General features: G+C 31.3%; 2 protein-coding genes across 3 annotated transcripts in view; one reads left to right on the top strand and one right to left on the bottom strand.

The window, feature by feature from the left end:
* Mmp2 (Matrix metalloproteinase 2) overlaps positions 1 to 24,689 on the top strand; it is a 244,653-nt gene that overhangs the window by 176,724 nt on the left and 43,240 nt on the right. The window lies entirely within an intron of this gene.
* LOC143185917 (very long chain fatty acid elongase 1-like) overlaps positions 1 to 24,689 on the bottom strand; it is a 35,121-nt gene that overhangs the window by 6,532 nt on the left and 3,900 nt on the right. The window contains exons 2-4 of the mRNA XM_076389246.1: positions 21,137 to 21,155; positions 20,140 to 20,199; positions 9,372 to 9,431 (exon numbers count right to left, since the gene is read on the bottom strand). Of these exons, the coding sequence (XP_076245361.1) occupies positions 9,372 to 9,431; positions 20,140 to 20,199; positions 21,137 to 21,155 (139 nt within the window). The remainder of the gene's footprint in view (positions 1 to 9,371; positions 9,432 to 20,139; positions 20,200 to 21,136; positions 21,156 to 24,689) is intronic.

Raw genomic sequence — 24,689 nt, 5'->3', positions numbered from 1 at the left:
ATCTCAGCTTTACAAAATGTTTCCTTCTATAGTCCCTAAAATGACCACTTTTATTCATCATTCTAACGTACTCGTCCTCAAAAAGGAAAAAAAGAAAAAGGACCACTTAATTTTCATTAATCCGTTCGCCTTGTTTGACAAGCTGAGCTTATGATGTTGTGATATAAAAACATGTGCACTTCTTATAAATAATTTCGATTTTGCGTGTAATTATAGAGCATCAACATCTGTAGGAAATGGGTTAATGAAAATACTTTCAATTACATTTTTGTCACCTTTTCTCTACCGTGAGGTTTATATATTAGAGACAGTATCATTGAATTCAATCTTGACTTTGATAGTCCCTTCCCTCTAGTTATGTGTGTGTTACATCTTTTGTATACATAGTACGCACTTGTGACAATAGTATTGTGACAATTATACTTCAATCAGGTAAACCGAAAAACGTGTCGCAAGAAATATAACATGTGGTTAGGTTGTCACTACATTACCAGAAAGTAATGCTTGAATATAACATAATTAAACGAAGATCGTTATCTGTAGTGTTACCATTCATCCTACTCTTTACTTCGTGTTAGTACTTTACTAGTTTATGTTAATGTGACAATGCTATATGAGAAGTTTGCCAACGAATGACAAAAAATGACCGAATTGCACTGGAAGTTTCGTTTTCGAGTTATTATATTATTCAGAGTACTCTAAAAAGCACCTGACACTTGGGATTCGTGGTCGCGAGACTAGTTTCATAGTCGCTAGATACCTAAATCAACTCTTGGCAACTACTTGCATAATCGCCTGATACAACTGACAAGCTTCCCACTTCCAGACTACGTGCCACCATCAGGAGACTATTAACCCAAACTAACAACTTAACAATTTACAAACTAAAAATTGACTACAAATGGATAAGATCGGTTTAATCGGAAAAGAGCGCTTACCACAACTGTTATCTGCCAGTTCCAAGAAAAGAGATAAACAAAAACTCTACGCTCGCGTATTTATCGTCTAGACACGCTTTTTTCTGAACCACTCGATTGGTTTTCACTCGGATCGCGATTAATCCGCTACAACTATCAACGGACTCTTTATAGTAATGTGGGGACGACTGTAATTACCGATAGGCGTAGTTCCGCGGCTAGGATCCTGGGACAGCGTGGATGAGAGCTCAAGATCCAAGCTTCCTTTTTCAACATCTTCTTTCAGCCAGGCATCCAATATGAAACGCGTATTTAGCTTGTTCCTTTCGTTGGGGACTCTCCCTAAACAGGGAGTGAACTAACTCGCTCATGACCGAGTACCTTGTTGGTTGCTATCATAATCATTGACTGGCTCTTTAACCTCCTTCCTCTGGTATTTAACCCCCAAATAGAGGTTTTTTATTGCTCAAGCAGAGTGATTCCAAACAGAACGGGTACCATCAGTTGCTTCTGAAGTCAAGAATACGTGAAGAAGAATGCACTAGGGTGCAAACACATTAGTTGCACGTTACGTGAAATCACGTTACGTATAGCAAATTTGTTTCATGTTATAGCAAAATAGATTTAAGGGGACCACCGCTCTGACGTGTTAAACAATAAGGTTTGAGAATTTTCTTATAGGTAATTGTTGAAAGGGAAGCATAGTCTTTCTTAAAAAATATAAATGTAAGTTTCGACTTTATTTTTTTATTTTTTAAAAATAAAAATGGTACAAAATAGCGAAGTTATTCGCTATTGCCGAAGTTTCAACAGGTAGAACATTGATTGCTGACCGTTTCACTGGGCAAGAACTGGGACGTTTGAAATAAAACACTTTTGTTTATTCATAAACTAGAAACTATTATATAAAATGTAACGTACGGGTTTTCGAAAATTTTAATAATTGTCGAGATGGTAGGATTTTGAAGGAAAAAGCAATGATTTTTAACCCTAAAAATTAAGTTTAATCATCTATAAGAGATCAAATAATTAAGATATTAAGAAAGTCATTACCACTGAAAATATGTAAAACATTTGAAAATCATGGCTTTTCATGTGATGGGATAATAGTGTGATCGAACCTTAAATATCTCACTTTCTGAAGCTTAGTATATACACATCATTCAAATATTTATTACTGATACTGAAATCAAATGATATTTTGGATTTAACATGCTGTTTTATCGAAAGTTATTCATCTTGATTGCTGTAATAAAAGTAGGAATGTTAATCATCAGTTTTAATATTAGTATAGTTGGAAAAGTTTGTAGCTTCTGAAAGCATAACGTTGAAATTGTTTCTTTTTGTAATGTTTTCTCGAAGTTGATTCAATTTCTTATAGTGTTACTTTAGCTCTTGCGCATGCATATAAGTTTCATTTTCCGACGTCCCCGACTGTGATTATACAAGTTTTTCCACAAACAACATTAGATGACAAGACTAGGTATTTCACAAAAACGAAATTAACTGAAGTTAAGGAAAATTGTTTCTATTTATTCTAATTCTATTTCTTTCATACAACATATATTATTATAGCTTTCCTTATTTTCTTATTAACGTATTTTATAGGAAATATTCATACATAGTAGTTGATTATATCTTCGTTATATTATTATAACATTTAAATATGAAAGAAAACTATTCATCGTATGCACCTTTCAAAATATTACTAATTCCTGATAATATCACGTAATTACCTCATTTCCTGTATTTTTATAATAGACTCAGGTGACAATGCATTTTTAATGTATTCTTTAATATCTTTGAGAATATTCCATGGTTGAACATTGAAACACATTTTCTCAACGCAGATCATATTAGTTTCCTAATTAGCATGAATTTGTTTGGACTTGGTATTACTTTGGATCATGTCCGAAGGATAAATTATTAATGGTGTATCTAACTAATATGCAATATCATAAATATGTACGACATACACAATGATTTTCTGACTGGAAAATAAAGCAACACGCTAATTTCCGAATTATTAACATGTAAAATCTTGAACACGAATTGTATACCATACATATATATATTCTTGAAGAATTTTTTAAATTGGTGTCTTTTCTTGGAAAATCGCAGTTCTATCTTACTCAACTACGTGGCGCGTGTCCACTGTACTGCCGCTCAACATCAAGAGACAGAATCACTTAACGCGCTTGGTTTTTACCATGCTACGGTATTGTATTATGCATTTACAGCAATGTAAGTATGCAAAGAAGTTACGAAGCGGTTAACACATGCCGTAATATATAACATATCAACAGTATTATTCAAGTTAAAATGTTGGAACATTAAATATACTGTTTTTGAAATTCCAATTCCCTATTTGTGCTTGTAATAGTTAATAATTGTATATTAAATGTCTTATACACAATAAATACAACATGGATCACGGTGATAGTCCCGCGTGATACTCTGACGCTGAGTGCAAGTGCAGTGGACACGCGACCTACCACGCCGCACAGTTGAGTACCGCTGACGACGCCGTACGTTTTACCAAACTATTTCGTTTCTGTATTGAAAACAAAACGGGACTTACAACTTCTGTCGATGCTTTCAGAAGGAAAAATGTCTGCTGAATCGCGTAGCGGGGTCAGATTTTCTTCTAGATCCTTAGTTTTTTAAATAAATTGAAAAATATCTGCCAAAATTGGCGTATTTAGGGTGTCCTTTTGCATTTGATCTTTGTTTAAACATATTTAAATGTTTATAACCCAGTAATAATGTAGATCATTTTACTCAGGAATGTTCATAGAATAATTTGACACAAAAATTAACTGAATAACTATTACCGTTTAAACACAATAATTATTCAAAGTTTAAAAATTGCGTTTATTTTCAAAATCAATTTTTCGAAAACTGAGGGTGATAGACCAATTCCGTTTTCGGATTCGTATTTAGAACAGAATACTCTACAAGGATCACCCAATGGATATTGAAAGACAAAAATCGTTTTGGACAGTGTAATCTAGTGCTTAAAAATACAGTATGCGCAATACACAAAATCCTTAAAATAACATACCCGTTTATTTAGTTCTAAGTATATTCAGCAACTTATACCATCAAGATTTTGTCGAGAAAATATTTTATTTCACAAAATGTTTAAGAAAAACACTGAACACATTACCCTAAATAACCGTTTTATATTTTCCACAATAATTTTAGCACCTTTTATCCTGTTCCCTGGCTTTCCATTCTTTTTTTATATTTACAATGGTTTGTAATCTTTATAACTAGAGCGCAAGCAGGATACGCGAGAGTAGCGGAAAGAGAAATAGTAACTGCGAAACCAAGGGTAGAAAATTAATATCGCAGCGTGATGTATTGTTTCATTTTACACTTTATTTGCCCCGTTCCAGTTCGCACGAACTCATGAACAGATCACCATTTTAATTCTCGACGCGATTTCAATTCGACCTTTCATTTCGGTCATTATCGTTCTATTTGCAATTCATTCTTCACATACACGGAGTTTAATTCGAATAATCGAAAATACAGAGGCATATCAATTATTAAACTGAAGCTATGAACAATTAAAAAAACCTGACTGGACAACTGTTAATTATAATCAATATTTTATTTAAACTTTGTACGTGCATATTGTAAGAAAAACGCATATTGTAAATGTAAGAAAAACCTTTTAAGTTGGTAAAAGTAAATTTTCAGAAAAATAAGTTTCTCTGACAGTGATGATAAATTATTGGACCTACAGAATGACAGCATCTCTGCCACAGAAATATAAATGAGTTTATAGTCTTGAAGGGTTTTCAATTTAAAGTGGGTAGATCACAGTTGCGAACTTAATGATGGTAAAATATGAACTGTAGAAGAAATAAAATTGGTTTATTACATGAATTGCTTATAATTAAACTTTTGCAAACTGTCTTAATTTCGTCGTCGTAGTGTTTGAAGTAAATTAGGCTGTCGTTAGCAATGAGTTTCAATTGAAGTAACGAAAGTAAATAATATTCTAACAAATATGTTTGCAAATATTCTATGCGTGAGTAACTCTGCCGCTGACGTTTGAATACCGCGATTTTTGGAAATGAAAGTAAGTTGTTTAAAGATTTGCCAGTTAATATATAATAATTGAAATACAAAAAACAAGTACCACGTATCTTACTTTCAACGTATTGACGTCTAAAATCTTGAATACCAGTTGTAGAAGAGTCTAGGGACAAATGTAACAATATGCGTTTTAGACTCTGTAACATCTGTTTTTTAGAATTTTTAAAAATATTCATACATGACAGCATCTTACATTATCAGACAACATAATTAAATCAAAAACTAAGAGATATTATGTCAATTTTTTTAAATAAACCTTTATTTAAAGCATATCATTCGAGGCTTTTGTCCCTGTACTTATCTTCAGAGATGAAAGTACATGAAGGGTCTTTAATAAAGACGGAAGCAGACGACTGTTGGTCGATTGGTATTTGTTATAACATTTGATGTATTCGTCCCGTGTTACGTTTATTTCTTATCTCCCTTAAGCTATATACATATGTCTTCCCTGTAGCAAGAGCGAGAACTTTCTGTTTCTGTTCTATGTATCTTGAAAAAGTTGTCGTTTGTGGTTGAATATTTCTCCAGATTTCTTCGTGTTTCAGTGTGAACCAACTGAAACTTGAAACTTGTAGTAACAAGAGACGTTAAGACATTCCTCGTTTTTATTTCAGTGAAGACATTGTAGCTTTATATTATGGACTTATATCTTACATACATTCTTACATAAAAAATAAAAGGTCCTTTAATTCACTCTCCTTCAACAAAACAGTAACAGTTTTGTTTTACTACAGACTTATACTTTCATTAAAATAAATATAAAAGATATTTTATATGTTTATTTGTTCTTACTTTTGTTTGATTTATAACTTTTTCGATAAAAATTGTAAAATAAAATGAAATTTATGCTTAAATGTGCCACTATGATAGAAGCTTGTATTTGGCAATTTGAACAGTGAGGAAGAGGATACTGTAGTGCAAACAATATCAACACCACGAATTGTACCTGTTTGAGAAAGAAGAAAACATAATTAAAAAGTCAATTATTTGAATTTAAATTTGAATTTTTTAAGTTTAGACATGCCGGTGAGAAGTGAAAATAGTATACATTGTGTGATGATTCGATCTGACCTCTGTTAACTATTAAGAGATTCTCTTCTATTAGATTGATTGGAAAATTCTGTAGAATTTTTTAATAAAACATAAAAAATAAATGTGTCTTTTTGATTAATCGAGTACATATATAGTGGCGATCACACTAAAATTAAAAAATAATAGTTTTAATTTATTTAGTTAACAAAGAATGTCGTGAACAAGATATTTTATAAGACACTAATTGCTAATTTACGTAGTATTTTAAATACCTGTCATACACTCTACACGGAAACTCCTAAATAAAAAACATATTACAAAGAACAAATTCTCAATTTTCATTTGGTTCAAATCTCAGACTATACATATGCCATTTATTTTTCATTTAAATTTGGAAAGTACATTATGGAGTAAATTTGAAGCAACTGGCGTTTTATAATACTATAATTTGTTTATGCTTTCGGCGAAGAAAGCCTTGTTTTTTCACTCTTTCGAAGTTTTTGCATATTTACAACTCGTGTTCCTTCTCAGAAGTGTGATATCTCACTTGCAAGTTACATAAATAAAATTAAACAATTATTATACACTTTGAATTTTCCTCAGCTCTGTTATATTTATTAATTTTCAAAACCAATTTTTCTTTGATTGCCACTGCAAATGTTCTCTCATATATTAGAAATTCGCTCATTCAAGAATTTTGGAAGAATGATGTTCATTATTTATCAGTTATTTTACTTACCATTTGCGCAAAGGTAATCATTGGTTTTAACGGTTGTAAATATGGCTGTATTCTTGGACCAAAGGATGCCAATAAATAATAAGTATACATTATAACATGTATGCCAGAATTAACAATTATAACTGTTATCGATGGTCCATGGGCTCAATATTTTGTACTCAGCCATATTATGACGAATGTCATGACGTGATGATACACATGCAAGAATGTTATTTGTTGGTATTTCTTGCGAAGTACAAACATAAACGTCTCAATAAAGTCAATAAGCCTCACGACCATCGCGTACCACATAATTGTAGCTATCTGCAATAAAACTGTTCGTTAGTTTATTGACATAGCGCTAAAAATAGATTTTGCATTTACACACTTTCTAATACATAAAATTTAATTATTTTTATTAATCTTCATCAAACGTTTCTCAATACGATTTGTCACTGAATTTGAATTTTATTTGATAAGTATCATCTCCCACGTAACGCATGTTGCATTTTATCGTTGCAAACTCAGATTACTATTCTCCTTGCACATTTGTCTGTGTACCCTCAGACCACTACTCTCTTTATTCTCAATTGCTGATAAATAAATTTTTTGTTAATAAGAAAGAACTAAATCATTAACAAAAGAATACCCCATGTACTGTATAAGACCGTTTCTAATATCGAACCATAGACTTGTAATAAGTACATATAAAAGGTATTCCAGATGTGGGACATTTTAAAAGTTAAGTTCTAGATACAAAGACAATAAACATGATTCATATGCACATAATGTTCAATAAGAGTTTATTTTTCAATTATACGTGGATTACCTTGTGCTCTCTAAACTATTGGCCGAGAATGCATACAAAATGATAAAAATTTGGAACATTTTTAATATATATCTTCTAGTATAAAAAGAATGTAAAAATTTAGAAACATTTATTTTTTTAGTTTATACTATTTTGTATTTTATTAAAAACTAGATTTTTTATATTATGTGAAGTATTTTCTTGTTTTAATGTAACTCCTGTGAAGTGCAATGATCACACTCCCACTTATCCAAAAGTTTTGAACCCATTATTGTCTACTAACAAATGACATCATTCACATATCGAATTCGAAATAGTTTCGGAGAAATCCTGGAAAGTATCTGAAATTTATATTTAAGCATCACACGGAAACAAAGCGGTGTAAAAATATATTAAAGTACTCAAAGAGATTTTAATGAATTTCAGCCAAGAACTGGGCAATTAGTTGACACTTTTAGCGCAAAATGCCATACCTTGTATCTTACACATAAGTCATATCCATTGTATGCTTTCCGAAGTATTGTGCAGAGCTGGTAAGATTGTACCCTAAACACATTTTGACATAGTAGTAATTTTCCGTGTATAAGGGATACATCGATTCAGTTAGTAGTTAGGATTAGTTTAGCCAGTAATACGCTACGTCTGAAACTGTGTGTGAAATTAGGAAGTTCTATCTACTGTAATTATATGGATCCAAATTTTTTCCAATTACAACCTTACCAGCCCTGAACAGGAGATATACATGTGAAGCGTTGTGGACAGTAAGGGCGAATACAACAATTTCGAAAATACTTTTCACTTGCCTTCCCCTTATAGGAAATAAATAAAAAATGTTTTTCTCGAAATTCGGACATGTTTGAATTTGCTCTTACTACCCGCAACGCCTCATATGTAGAAACATGAATCTTATTCATTACTTTTGTGACCAGAACTTATTTTCCAAGAATAGAACTCAAGTTTTCTGTAAATATCAATGAAATTTTTTTTGCAAATACCTTGTACGGCTTTGGATTCATAGAGTAATCGGGAGGAACGCAATAGAAGAAATAATCCTCGTACCATCCAGCATCTAATGTGTGGTACACTATTAAGGCGTTTGCCACTATTTGACAGAAATCATAAAACTGAATGAACTTTTTGAAAGAGTATGGCGGTTTATCCTTCATATACCTAGGTCCGCAGCGTAGCACGAAGTATAAATACCCCAACGATAAGAGAATAATAGGTACAGGAGAACCGACCAGAAACCAATCATTCGTTCTTTTGTCTGTAAAATATTTCAAATGAATTAGTTTTTATTGCAACACAGCTGATCCAAAAATTGAGACATTTAGCACTTGTAAGTGGATTTCTTTGTTGAACACATTTTTAAAATATGCTTATCACAAGATCATATCAATCAATATCAAGAAAATATATTGAACGACACATTTACTTTTATATTTCTATCTCTACTATGGACAGTAAAATAGTTGATGTCAATGTGAATTGAAATTGCGAAACCACCAGATTTTTCTTCATAAGTACATAATCAAATTCGACAACATGTAAAATACGAACAAGTATTGTTGGTGAAAACACAGTATTGTAACACACAATTCATTTAGGTGGGAAAAGACAATCGGTGAAATTTCATTACTCACCAGCCATTTCCACTGTGTAATAATGGTATGTTTCCAGTAGACCCATTATTATTGTTCTTTTGCGCTGTCGTCAAAATTATGGGATTGTTTCCAAAATATACAAAACTTAGTATCGGATTTGACAATTTCTAGTACGTACTTACTTTATCGCAGATAGCGTTAAAACAATGGCCCTTCTGCTACTGCGCATACATTTTACTGATCTATAATATAATTTATTTAGATGATTACTTGTTTACCTTTGAATTGTTCCTTACCTTTGATAACATCTATACTAAGCAACATTTTGTAAACTGGCTTTCAACGCTTCTCATAATTTTGAAAACTATGCGTACTCTTTTTACAGACACAACTAATCAAATCGTTTACTAATATTTTTTTATAAAATCTTTATTAAAGTATTATTTAATTTACGCGGTTTTGGTGGAAAAAATATTTCTAAACAACATTAAAAATTGATGTTCCTAAATAACTCATTCAGAATACGATTTATCATCATTCTTGATTACATATGCTATATTACCTTTTCTCAAAGATCAATTAGCGAAGCACTACTTGGAAAGATTATAATGATTTGTACTATCGTCCATAAACATGTAAATTAATATTATTCATAATAATATAAAAAATTTCACTCATGTATATGTATATAGCATTACGAATGTTAAAACGATAAGCGTATAGAACAGTCCCGCATAACTAGACTTGCAGAAGCAAGGACACGAATAGGAGCAGAATCAGGAATGACGTGAAAAGTAATTTGTATCGTTAGTTGTGAAATATCTGTAAGAACTGTTTTAAAAATTCTAAGTCTAGATACACATACTAAGATACTCCTACCATGGAAATGATTACGGTTAATTTAGTGCCCATTAATATTATCTCTTCTTGCTTTCAATAATAACCTCGAGAAGTAGCTGATTTGTAGAGATTTAGAGTAAACAATACTAATTATACGTGAAATATAGGATATTGCATACAAACTGTCCTGTTGAATATTAATCAGTCAAGCTCTTTGTAGTATTTACGTAATTCCTGATATGCTATGTACTATTGAAATAATAAGATCTCGATCTCTGCCATGCTTAAAGTAAGACATGTACTATTAAATAATTAATTACTATGAACTGTAATAATTACTTTGTCAATGGACTTTCATCTATATAAATAAGTTCAAGTTTCAGTTTTGAAATTCTTTATATTATTTTACAATTGTGAAATTATTATATGTATAATAGCACTTTTCTTAATTGTCTTGATAGGTGCAATTTTATTTAACATCTATACAACAAGGATTCTGTTTGAGATCAATAACAATAAATGAGATCTGTCAAAGTTGCTCCTCAAAGTTTGTTAGACCAAGATTCAGATACTCAGTATATGTAAATAAAACGGTTATACATTCTGCATATTAAAAATCTGTTGGTAATTAGAATTCTAACAGGTATGTTAATATGTTTTACGCAACTCAACTTTACAAAATGATTTCTTCTATAGTCCCAAAAATTACAACTTTTATTCATCATTCTAGCGTACTCGTCCTCAAAAAGGAAAAAAAGAAAAAGGACCAATTAATTTTCATTAATCCGTTCGCCTTGTTTGACAAGCTGAGCTTATGATGTTGTGATATAACAACATGTGCACTTCTTATAAATAATTTCGATTTTGCGTGTAATTATAGAGGATCAACATCTGTAGGAAATGGGTTAATGAAAATACTTTCAATTACATTTGTGTCACCTTATCTGTACTGTAAGATTTATTTATTAGAGACAGTATCATTGAACTCAATCTTGTCTTTGATAGTCCCTTCTCTCTAGTTATATGTGTGTTACATCTTTTGTATACATAGTATGCACTTGTGACAATAGTCTCGTAGGATTAATTATACTTCGATCAGGTAAACCGCAAGACGTATCGGAAAAAATATTACATGTGGTTAGGTTGTCACTACATTGCCAGAAAGTAATGCTTAAATATAATATAATCAAACGAAGATCGTTATTTGTAGTGTTACCATTCATCCCACCGTTTACTTTGTGTTAGTACTTGCTTTATGTTAATGGGACAATGCTATATGTGAAGTTCGCTAACAAATGACAAAAAATGAGAAAATTGCAGTTGAAGGTTCATTTTTGACTTATTATATCATTCAGAATACGCTAAAACAGCACCTGACACTGGGGATTCGTAGTCGCGTGACTAGTTTCATAGTTGCTAGATACCTAAATCAACTCTTGACATCTACTTGCATAGTCGCCTGATACAACTGACAAGCTTCCTACTTCCAGGCTACGTACTACCATGAGGAGACTATTAACCCAAACTAACAGTTTAACAATTTGCAAACTAAAAATTGACTACAAATGGATAAGATCGGTTTAATCGGAAAAGAGCGCTTACCACAACTGTTATCTGCCAGTTCCAAGAAAAGAGATAAACAAAAACTCTACGCTCGCGTATTTATCGTCTAGACACGCTTTCTTCTGAACCACTCGATTGGTTTTCACTCGGATCGCGATTAATCCGCTACAACTATCATCGGACTCTTTATAGTAATGTGGGGACGACTGTAATTACCGATAGGCGTAGTTCCGCGGCTAGGATCCTGGGACAGCGTGGATGAGAGCTGAAGATCCAAGCTTCCTTCTTCAACGTCTTCTTTCAGCCAGGCATCCAATATGAAACGCGTATTTAGCTTGTTCTTTTTGTTGGGGACTCTTCCTAAACAGGGAGTGAACTAACTCGCTCATGACCGAGTACCTTGTTGGTTGCTATCATAATCATTGACTGGCTCTTTAACCTCCTTCCTCTGGTATTTAACCCCCAAATAGAGGTTTTTTATTGCTCAGGCAGAGTGATTCCAAACAGAACGGGTACCATGAGTTGCTTCTGAAGTCAAGAATACGTGAAGAAGAATGCACTAGGGTGCAAACACATTAGTTGCACGTTACGTGAAATGACGTTACATATAGCAAATTTGTTTCATGTTATAGCAAAATAGATTTAAGGGGACCACCGCTCTGACGTGTTAAACAATAAGGTTTGAGAATTTTCTTATAGGTAATTGTTGAAAGGGAAGCATAGTCTTTCTTAAAAAATATAAATGTAAGTTTCGACTTTATTTTTTTATTTTTTAAAAATAAAAATGGTACAAAATAGCGAAGTTATTCGCTATTGCCGAAGTTTCAACAGGTAGAACATTGATTGCTGACCGTTTCACTGGGCAAGAACTGGGACGTTTGAAATAAAACACTTTTGTTTATTCATAATCTAGAAACTATTATATAAAATGTAACGTACGGGTTTTCGAAAATTTTAATAATTGTCGAGATGGTAGGATTTTGAAGGAAAAAGCAATGATTTTTAACCCTAAAAATTAAGTTTAATCATCTATAAGAGATCAAATAATTAAGATATTAAGAAAGTCATTACCACTGAAAATATGTAAAACATTTGAAAATCATGGCTTTTCATGTGATGGGATAATAGTATGATCGAACCTTAAATATCTCACTTTCTGAAGTTTAGTATATACACATCATTCTAATATTTATTACTGACACTGAAACCAAATGATATTTTGGATTTAACATGCTGTTTTATCGAAAGTTATTCATCTTCATTGCTGTAATAGAAGTAGGACTGTTAGTCATTAGTTTTAATATTAGTATAGTTGGAAAAGTTTGTAGCTTCTGATAGCATAACGTTGAAATTGTTTCTTTTTGTAATGTTTCCTCGAAGTTGATTCAATTTCTTATAGTGTTACTTTAGCTCTTGCGCATGCATATATGTTTCATTTTCCGACGTCCCCGACTGTGATTATACAGGTTTTTCCACAAACAACATTAGATGACAAGACTAGGTATTTCACAAAAACGAAATTAACTGAAGTTAAAGAAAATTGTTTCTATTTATTCTAATTCTATTTCTTTCATACAACATATATTATTATAGCTTTCCTTATTTTCTTATTAACGTATTTTATAGGAAATATTCATACATAGTAGTTGATTATATCTTCGTTATATTATTATAACATTTAAATATGAAAGAAAACTATTCATCGTATGCACCTTTCAAAATATTACTAATTCCTGATAATATCACGTAATTACCTCATTTCCTGTATTTTTATAATAGACTCAGGTGACAATGCATTTTTAATGTATTCTTTAATATCTTTGAGAATATTCCATGGTTGAACATTGAAACACATTTTCTCAACGCAGATCATATTAGTTTCCTAATTAGCATGAATTTGTTTGGACTTGGTATTACTTTGGATCTTGTCCGAAGGATAAATTATTAATGGTGTATCTAACTAATATGCAATATCATAAATATGTACGACATACACAATGATTTTCTGACTGGAAAATAAAGCAACACGCTAATTTCCGAATTATTAACATGTAAAATCTTGAACACGAATTGTATACCATACATATATATATTCTTGAAGAATTTTTTAAATTGGTGTCTTTTCTTGGAAGATCGCAGTTCTATCTTACTCAAGTACGTGGCGCGGTAGGCCCGCGTGTCCACTGTACTGCCGCTCAACATCAAGAGAGAGAATCACTTAACGCGCTTGGTTTTTACCATGCTACGGTATTGTATTATGCATTTACAGCAATGTAAGTATGCAAAGAAGTTACGAAGCGGTTAACACATGCCGTAATATATAAAATATCAACAGTATTATTCAAGTTAAAATGTTGGAACATTAAATATACTGTTTTTGAAATTCCAATTCCCTATTTGTGCTTGTAATAGTTAATAATTGTATATTAAATGTCTTATACACAAAAATACAACATGGATCACGGTGATAGTCCCGCGTGATACTCTGACGCTGAGTGCAAGTGCAGTGGACGCGACCTACCACGCCGCCTAGTTGAGTACCGCTGACGACGCCGTACGTTTTACCAAACAATTTCGTTTCTGTATTGAAAACAAAACGGGACTTACAACTTCTGTCGATGCTTTCAGAAGGAAAAATGTCTGCTGAATCGCGTAGCGGGGTCAGATTTTCTTCTAGATCCTTAGTTTTTTAAATAAATTGAAAAATATCTGCCAAAATTGGTGTATTTAGGGTGTCCTTTTGCATTTGATCTTTGTTTAAACATATTTAAATGTTTATAACCCAGTAATAATGTAGATCATTTTACTCAGGAATGTTCATAGAATAATCTGACACAAAAATTAACTGAATAACTATTACCGTTTAAACACAATAATTGTTCAAAGTTTAAAAATTGCGTTTATTTTGAAAATCAATTTTTCGAAAACTGAGGGTGATAGACCAATTCCGTTTTCGGATTCGTATTTAGAACAGAATACTCTACAAGGATCACCCAATGGATATTGAAAGACAAAAATCGTGTTGGACAGTGTAATCTAGTGCTTAAAAATACAGTATGCGCAATACACAAAATCCTTAAAATAACATACCCGTTTATTTAGTTCTAAGTATATTCAGCAACTTATACCATCAAGATTTTGTCGAGAAAATATTTTATTTCACAAAATGTTTAAGAAAAACACTGAACACATTACCCTAAATAACCGTTTTATATCTTCCACAATAATTTTAGCACCTTTTATCCTGTTCCCTGGCTTTCCATTCTTTTTTTATATTTACAATGGTTTGTAATCTTTATAACTAGAGCGCAAGCAGGATACGCCAGAGTAGCGGAAAGAGAAATAGTAACTGCGAAACCAAGGGTAGAAAATTAATATCGCAGCGTGATGTATTGTTTCATTTTGCACTTTATTTGCCCCGTTCCAGTTCGCACGAACTCATGAACAGATCACCATTTTAATTCTCGACGCGATTTCAATTCGACCTTTCATTTCGGTCATTATCGTTCTATTTGCAATTCATTCTTCACATACACGGAGTTTAATTCGAATAATCGAAAATACAGAGGCATATCAATTATTAAACTGAAGCTATGAACAATTAAAAAAACCTGACTGGACAACTGTTAATTATAATCAATATTTTATTTAAACTTTGTACGTGCATATTGTAAGAAAAACGCATATTGTAAATGTAAGAAAAACCTTTTAAGTTGGTAAAAGTAAATTTTCAGAAAAATAAGTTTCTCTGACAGTGATGATAAATTATTGGACCTACAGAATGACAGCATCTCTGCCACAGAAATATAAATGAGTTTATAGTCTTGAAGGGTTTTCAATTTAAAGTGGGTAGATCACAGTTGCGAACTTAATGATGGTAAAATATGAACTGTAGAAGAAATAAAATTGGTTTATTACATGAATTGCTTATAATTAAACTTTTGCAAACTGTCTTAATTTCGTCGTCGTAGTGTTTGAAGTAAATTAGGCTGTCGTTAGCAATGAGTTTCAATTGAAGTAACGAAAGTAAATAATATTCTAACAAATATGTTTGCAAATATTCTATGCGTGAGTAACTCTGCCGCTGACGTTTGAATACCGCGATTTTTGGAAATGAAAGTAAGTTGTTTAAAGATTTGCCAGTTAATATATAATAATTGAAATACAAAAAACAAGTACCACGTATCTTACTTTCAACGTATTGACGTCTAAAATCTTGAATACCAGTTGTAGAAGAGTCTAGGGACAAATGTAACAATATGCGTTTTAGACTCTGTAACATCTGTTTTTTAGAATTTTTAAAAATATTCATACATGACAGCATCTTACATTATCAGACAACATAATTAAATCAAAAACTAAGAGATATTATGTCAATTTTTTTAAATAAACCTTTATTTAAAGCATATCATTCGAGGCTTTTGTCCCTGTACTTATCTTCAGAGATGAAAGTACATGAAGGGTCTTTAATAAAGACGGAAGCAGACGACTGTTGGTCGATTGGTATTTGTTATAACATTTGATGTATTCGTCCCGTGTTACGTTTATTTCTTATCTCCCTTAAGCTATATACATATGTCTTCCCTGTAGCAAGAGCGAGAACTTTCTGTTTCTGTTCTATGTATCTTGAAAAAGTTGTCGTTTGTGGTTGAATATTTCTCCAGATTTCTTCGTGTTTCAGTGTGAACCAACTGAAACTTGAAACTTGTAGTAACAAGAGACGTTAAGACATTCCTCGTTTTTATTTCAGTGAAGACATTGTAGCTTTATATTATGGACTTATATCTTACATACATTCTTACATAAAAAATAAAAGGTCCTTTAATTCACTCTCCTTCAACAAAACAGTAACAGTTTTGTTTTACTACAGACTTATACTTTCATTAAAATAAATATAAAAGATATTTTATATGTTTATTTGTTCTTACTTTTGTTTGATTTATAACTTTTTCGATAAAAATTGTAAAATAAAATGAAATTTATGCTTAAATGTGCCACTATGATAGAAGCTTGTATTTGGCAATTTGAACAGTGAGGAAGAGGATACTGTAGTGCAAACAATATCAACACCACGAATTGTACCTGTTTGAAAAAGAAGAAAACATAATTAAAAAGTCAATTATTTGAATTTAAATTTGAATTTTTTAAGTTTAGACATGCCGGTGAGAAGTGAAAATAGTATACATTGTGTGATGATTCGATCTGACCTCTGTTAACTATTAAGAGATTCTCTTCTATTAGATTGATTGGAAAATTCTGTAGAATTTTTTAATAAAATATGAAAAATAAATGTGTCTTTTTGATTAATCCAGTATATATGTATATAGTGGCGATCACACTAAAATTCAAAAATAATAGTTTTAATTTATTTAGTTAACAACGAATGTCGTGAACAAGATATTCTATAAGATACTAATTGCTAATTTACGTAGTATTTTAAATACCTGTCATACACTCTACACGGAAACACCTAAATAAAAAACATATTACAAAGAACAAATTCTCAATTTTCATTTGGTTCAAATCTCGTACTATACATATACAGGGTGTTCCGCATAAGGAAGCGAAGCCATTTATTTTTCATTCAAATTTTCAAAAGTACATTATGCAGTAAATTTGAAGCAACTGGCGTTTTATAATACTATAATTTGTTTATGCTTTCTGCGAAGAAAGCCTTGTTTTTTCACTCCTTTGAAGTTTTTGCATATTTTCAACTCGTCTTCCTTCTCAGAAGTGTGATATCTCACTTGCAAGTTACATAAACAAAATTAAACAATTATTATACACTTTGAATTTTCCTCAGCTCTGTTATATTTATTAATTTTCAAAACCAATTCTTCTTTGATTGCCACTGCAAATGTTCTCTCATATATTAGAAATTCGCTCATTCAAGAATTTTGGAAGATCTCCAAATGATGCCATTGTATTTCGTTTAAGTGAATGATGTTCATTATTTATCAGTTATTTTACTTACCATTTGCGCAAAGGTAATCATTGGTTTTAACGGTTGTAAATATGGCTGTATTCTTGGACCAAAGGATGCCAATAAATAATAAGTATACATTATAACATGTATGCCAGAATTAACAATTATAACTGTTATCGATGGTCCATGGGCTCAATATTTTGTACTCAGCCATATTATGACGAATGTCATGACGTGATGATACACATGCAAGAATGTTATTTGTTGGTATTTCTTGCGAAGTACAAACATAAACGTCTCAATAAAGTCAATAAGCCTGACGACCATCGCGTACCACATAATTGTAGCTATCTGCAATAAAACTGTTCGTTAGTTTATTGACATAGCGCTAAAAATAGATTTTGCATTTACACACTTTCTAATACATAAAATTTAATTATTTTTATTAATCTTCATCAAACGTTTCTCAATACGATTTGTCACTGAATTTGAATTTTATTTGAAAAGTATCATCTCCCACGTAACGCATGTTGCATTTTATCGTTGCAAACTCAGATTACTATTCTCCTTGCACATTTGTCTGTGTACCCTCAGACCACTACTCTCTTTATTCTCAATTGCTGATAAATAAATTTTTTGTTAATAAGAAAGAACTAAATCATTAACAAAAGAATACCCCATGTACTGTATAAGACCGTTTCTAATATCGAACCATAGACTTGTAATAAGTACATATAAAAGGTATTCCAGATGTGGGACATTTTAAAAGTTAAGTTCTAGATACAAAGACAATAAACATGATTCATATGCACATAATGTTCAATAAGAGTTTATTTTTCAATTATACGTGGATTACCTTGTGCTCTCTAAACTATTGGCCGAGAATGCATACAAAATGATAAAAATTTGGAACATTTTTAATATATATCTTCTAGTATAAAAAGAATGTAAAAATTTAGAAACATTTATTTTTTTAGTTTATACTATTTTGTATTTTATTAAAAACTAGATTTTTTATATTATGTGAAGTATTTTCTTGTTTTAATGTAACTCCTGTGAAGTGCAATGATCACACTCCCACTTATCCAAAAGTTTTGAACCCATTATTGTCTACTAACAAATGACATCATTCACATATCGAATTCGAAATAGTTTCGGAGAAATCCTGGAAAGTATCTGAAATTTATATTTAAGCATCACACGGAAACAAAGCGGTGTAAAAATATATTAAAGTACTCAAAGAGATTTTAATGAATTTCAGCCAAGAACTGGGCAATTAGTTGACACTTTTAGCGCAAAATGCCATACCTTGTATCTTACACATAAGTCATATCCATTGTATGCTTTCCGAAGTATTGTGCAGAGCTGGTAAGATTGTACCCGAAACACATTTTGACATAGTAGTAATTTTCCGTGTATAAGGGATACATCGATTCAGTTAGTAGTTAGGATTAGTTTAGCCAGTAATGCGCTACGTCTGAAACTGTGTGTGAAATTAGGAAGTTCTATCTACTGTAATTATATGGATCCAAATTTTTTCCAATTACAACCTTACCAGCCCTGAACAGGAGATATACATGTGAAGCGTTGTGGACAGTAAGGGCGAATACAACAATTTCGAAAATACTTTTCATTTGCCTTCCCCTTATAGGAAATAAATAAAAAATGTTTTTCTCGAAATTCGGACATGTTTGAATTTGCTCTTACTACCCGCAACGCCTCATATGTAGAAACATGAATCTTATTCATTACTTTTGTGACCAGAACTTATTTTCCAAGAATAGAACTCATGTTTTCTGTAAATATCAATGAAATTTTTTTTGCAAATACCTTGTACGGCTTTGGATTCATAGAGTAATCGGGAGGAACGCAATAGAAGAAATAATCCTCGTACCATCCAGCATCTAATGTGTGGTACACTATTAAGGCGTTTGCCACTATTTGACAGAAATCATAAAACTGAATGAACTTTTTGAAAGAGTATGGCGGTTTATCCTTTATATACCTAGGTCCGCAGCGTAGCACGAAGTATAAATACCCCAACGATAAGAGAATAATAGGTACAGGAGAACCGACCAGAAACCAATCATTCGTTCTTTTGTCTGTAAAATATTTCAAATGAATTAGTTTTTATTGCAACACAACTGATCCAAAAATTGAGACATTTAGCACTTGTAAGTAGATTTCTTTGTTGAACACATTTTTAAAATATGCTTATCACAAGATCATATCAATCAATATCATGAAAATATATTGAACGACACATTTACTTTTATATTTCTATCTCTACTATGGACAGTAAAATAGTTGATGTCAATGTGAATTGAAATTGCGAAACCACCAGATTTTTCTTCATAAGTACATAATCAAATTCGACAACATGTAAAATACGAACAAGTATTGTTGGTGAAAACACAGTATTCTAACACACAATTCATTTAGGTGGGAAAAGACAGTCGGTGAAATTTCATTACTCACCAGCCATTTCCACTGTGTAGTAGTGGTATGTTTCCAGTAGACCCATTATTATTGTTCTTTTGCGCTGTCGTCAAAATTATGGGATTGTTTCCAAAATATACAAAACTTAGTATCGGATTTGACAATTTCCAGTACGTACTTACTTTATCGCAGATAGCGTTAAAACAATGGGCCTTCTGCTACTGCGCATACATTTTACTGATCTATAACATAATTTATTTAGATGATTACTTGTTTACCTGTGAATTGTTCCTTGCCTTTGATAACATCTATACTAAGCAACATTTTGTAAACTGGCTTTCAACGCTTCTCATAATTTTGAAAACTATGTGTACTCTTTTTACAGACACAACTAATCAAATCGTTTACTAATATTTTTTTATAAAATCTTTATTAAAGTATTATTTAATTTACGCGGTTTTGGTGGAAAAAATATTTCTAAACAAGATTAAAAATTGATGTTCCTAAATAACTCATTCAGAATACGATTTATCATCATTCTTGATTACATATGCTATATTACCTTTTCTCAAAGATCAATTAGCGAAGCACTACTTGGAAAGATTATAATGATTTGTACTATCGTCCATAAACATGTAAATTAATATCATTCATAATAATATAAAAAATTTCACTCATGTATATGTATATAGCATTACGAATGTTAAAACGATAAGCGTATAGAACAGTCCCGCATAACTAGACTTGCAGAAGCAAGGACACGAATAGGAGCAGATTCAGGAATGACGTGAAAAGTAATTTGTATCGTTAGTTGTGAAATATCTGTAAGAACTGTTTTAAAAATTCTAAGTCTAGATACACATACTAAGATACTCCTACCATGGAAATGATTACGGTTAATTTAGTGCCCATTAATATTATCTCTTCTTGCTTTCAATAATAACCTCGAGAAGTAGCTGATTTGTAGAGATTTAGAGTAAACAATACTAATTATACGTGAAATATAGGATATTGCATACAAACTGTCCTGTTGAATATTAATCAGTCAAGCTCTTTGTAGTATTTACGTAATTCCTGATATGCTATGTACTATTGAAATAATAAGATCTCGATCTCTGCCATGCTTAAAGTAAAACGTATACTATTAAATAATTAATTACTATGAACTGTAATAATTACTTTGTCAATGGACTTTCATCTGTATAAATAAATTCAAGTTTCAGTTTTGAAATTCTTTATATTATTTTACAATTGTGAAACTATTATATTTATAATGGCACTTTTCTTAATTGTCTTAAGAGGTGCAATTTTATTTAACATCTATACAACAAGGATTCTGTTTGAGATCAATAACAATAAATGAGATCTGTCAAAGTTGCTCCTCAAAGTTTGTTAGACCAAGATTCAGATACTCAGTATATGTAAAGAAAACGATTATACATTCTGCATATTAAACATCTGTTGGTAATTAGAATTCTAACAGGTATGTTAATATGTTTTACACAATTCAACTTTACAAAATGATTTCTTCTATAGTCCCAAAAATTACCACTTTTATTCATCATTCTAGCGTACTCGTCCTCGAAAAGGAAAAAAAGAAAAAGGACCACTTAATTTTCATTAATCCGTTCGCCTTGTTTGACAAGCTGAGCTTATGATGTTGGGATATAAAAACATGTGCACTTCTGACTTCTTATAAATAATTTCGATTTTGCGTGTAATTATAGAGCATCAACATCTGTAGCGAATAGGTTAATGAAAATACTTTCAATTACATTTTTGTCACCTTATCTCTTCCGTGAAGTTTATTTATTAGAGACAGTATCATTGAACTCAGTCTTGACTTTGATAGTCCCTCCCTTTTAGTTATGTGTGTTATATCTTTTGTATACATAGTCTGCACTTGTGACAATAGTCTCGTAGGATTCCGAACAGAACGGGTACCATCAGTTGCTTTTAAAGTCAAGAATACGTGAAGAAGAATGCACTAGGGTGCGAACACATTAGTTGCACGTTACGTGAAATCACGTTACATATAGCAAATTTGTTTCATGTTATAGCAAAATAGATTTAAGGGGACCACCGCTCTGACGTGTTAAACAATATGGTTTGAGAATTTTCTTATAGGTAATTGTTTAAAGGGAAGCATAGTCTTTCTTAAAAAATATAAATGTAAGTTTCAACTTTATTTTTTTATTTTTTAAAAATAAAAATGGTACAAAATAGGGAAGTTATTCGCTATTGCCGAAGTTTCAACAGGTAGAACATTGATTGCTGACCGTTTCACTGGGCAAGAACTGGGACGTTTGAAACAAAACACTTTTGTTGATTCATAAGCTAGAAACTATTATATAAAATGTAACGTACAGGTTTTCGAAAATTTTAATAATTGTCGAGATGGTAGGGTTTTGAAGGAAAAAGCAATGTTTTTTACCCCTAAATATTAAGTTTAATCATCTATAAGAGATCAAATAATTGAGATACTAAGAAAATCATTGCCACTGAAAAATTGTAAAAAATTTGAAAATCATGGCTTTTCATGTGATGGGATAATAGTGTGATCGAACCTTAAATATCTCACTTTCTGAAGCTTAGTATATACACATCATTCAAATATTTATTACTGACACTGAAACCAAATGATATTTTGGATTTAACATGCTGTTTTATCGAAAGTTATTCATCTTCATTGCTGTAATAGAAGTAGGACTGTTAGTCATTAGTTTTAATATTAGTATAGTTGGAAAAGTTTGTAGCTTCTGATAGCATAACGTTGAAATTGTTTCTTTTTGTAATGTTTCCTCGAAGTTGATTCAATTTCTTATAGTGTTACTTTAGCTCTTGCGCATGCATATATGTTTCATTTTCCGACGTCCCCGACTGTGATTATACAGGTTTTTCCACAAACAACATTAGATGACAAGACTAGGTATTTCACAAAAACGAAATTAACTGAAGTTAAAGAAAATTGTTTCTATTTATTCTAATTCTATTTCTTTTAGACGACATATATTGTTATAGCTTTCCTCATTTTCTTATTAACAAATTTCATAGGAAATATTCATACATAGTAGTTGATTATATCTTCGTTATATTATTATAACATTTAAATATGAAAGAAAACTATTCATCGTATGCATCTTCCAAAATATTACTAATTCCTGATAATATCACGTAACTACCTCATTTCCTGTATTTTTATAATAGACTCAGGTGACAATGCATTTTTAATGTATTCTTTAATGTCTTTGAGAATATTCCATGGTTGAACATTGAAACACATTTTCTCAACGCAGATCATATTAGTTTCCTAATTAGCATGAATTTGTTTGGACTTGGTATTACTTTGGATCGTGTCCGAAGGATAAATTATTAATGGCGTATCTAACTAATACGCAGTATCATAAATATGTATGATATACACAATGATTTTCTGACTGCAAAATAAAACAACACGCTAATTTCCGAATTATTAACATGTAAAATCTTGAACACGAATTGTGTACTATACACATGTATATTCTTGAAGAATTTTTTATTGGTATATGGTTCTTGGAAAATCGCAGTTCTATCTTAGCACAACCATGAACTTTTTTGATAATGTAAGGTATCTAACATTGCATTTCCATAAATGTCTGCTCTACTCTAATAGTATGCAAGGTATCTTCAGAATGCATTCAGAACAAAAGCAAAATAGCCTGCACATTTATTTATTTTTCTTTTTCTTTGATATATAACTTTTTCTATGACAGTTTCTAAAATAAGACGAAGTACATTATTAAGTTTATTATTATAAGATAAACTGACACTATTAGATTGTTGAAGAACATAAACCTTGCAGCGTATATCGCTTATTTGCTGCAACATAATTTAAATATTTCCTCTGTTTGAATTATTAGTATTAAAAAATGGTTTTTGTGTGAAATGGCTATACTATAATATTTCTTTAAAAATCCTGACATTTAAGTCATGTTATTGTTGTAGCAAATGATCAGTGGGAGTATAATGGCAACAGAATAAATTGCACTGATTTATAACAATACTTATTTTTTGCAGGAGGTATTAATTACTAAGAAAAATGTAGAAATGAATCATATTACTAATTGAAAAATAGTGTTCACGTCTTTATTAATAAAAACATTTTCGGTTAGTTGTTGCCACTGCTTCTCTATCATAGGGTTTATTTTTCAATTATAGAGACCTTGAAGTTCTGTCTTTTATTCTGACTCAAAGTTCTCTCCGCCATAAATCCCTCCATTTATGTAGTGTGCATTGTGCACTTGAAACAGCGTCCAAGATTGAAAGTAGTCTCGTAAAATCAGTTATACTTGGATCGTGGGAAATGGAAGACACGATACAAAAAATATTTCGTATAGTTAGAGTGTTATAGCACTGACGAAAATGAAAGTTTGAGTATAAAATAATAATCACAGAAGATTTTTACTCGTAGCATTCCCATTTTGTATCATTTTCTGTGTGTTAAAATGTGTCCACGTACTAGAATTCTTTGTGCCACGAAATGGAAACGATTTTTGAATTTCTAAAAATACTTATTTCACTTGCTTTACTAATAATTTCAAACTGTTAAAATACGTCTGACGCTGGGACTTTTACTAACAGTACGTATTTATACGATCATTGAAATATTACTGAGAGAAGAAAAAGGTCGTGAAAATTGCTCCATAGGGAACAGTTACTCACCTTCTTTCTTCGTTCCGTGATCAAAGTCCAA

The sequence above is a fragment of the Calliopsis andreniformis genome, chromosome 12 (assembly GCF_051401765.1).
Source record: "Calliopsis andreniformis isolate RMS-2024a chromosome 12, iyCalAndr_principal, whole genome shotgun sequence".
Lineage (NCBI taxonomy): Eukaryota > Metazoa > Arthropoda > Insecta > Hymenoptera > Andrenidae > Calliopsis > Calliopsis andreniformis.
This window is presented reverse-complemented; position numbering and strand designations above follow the sequence as displayed.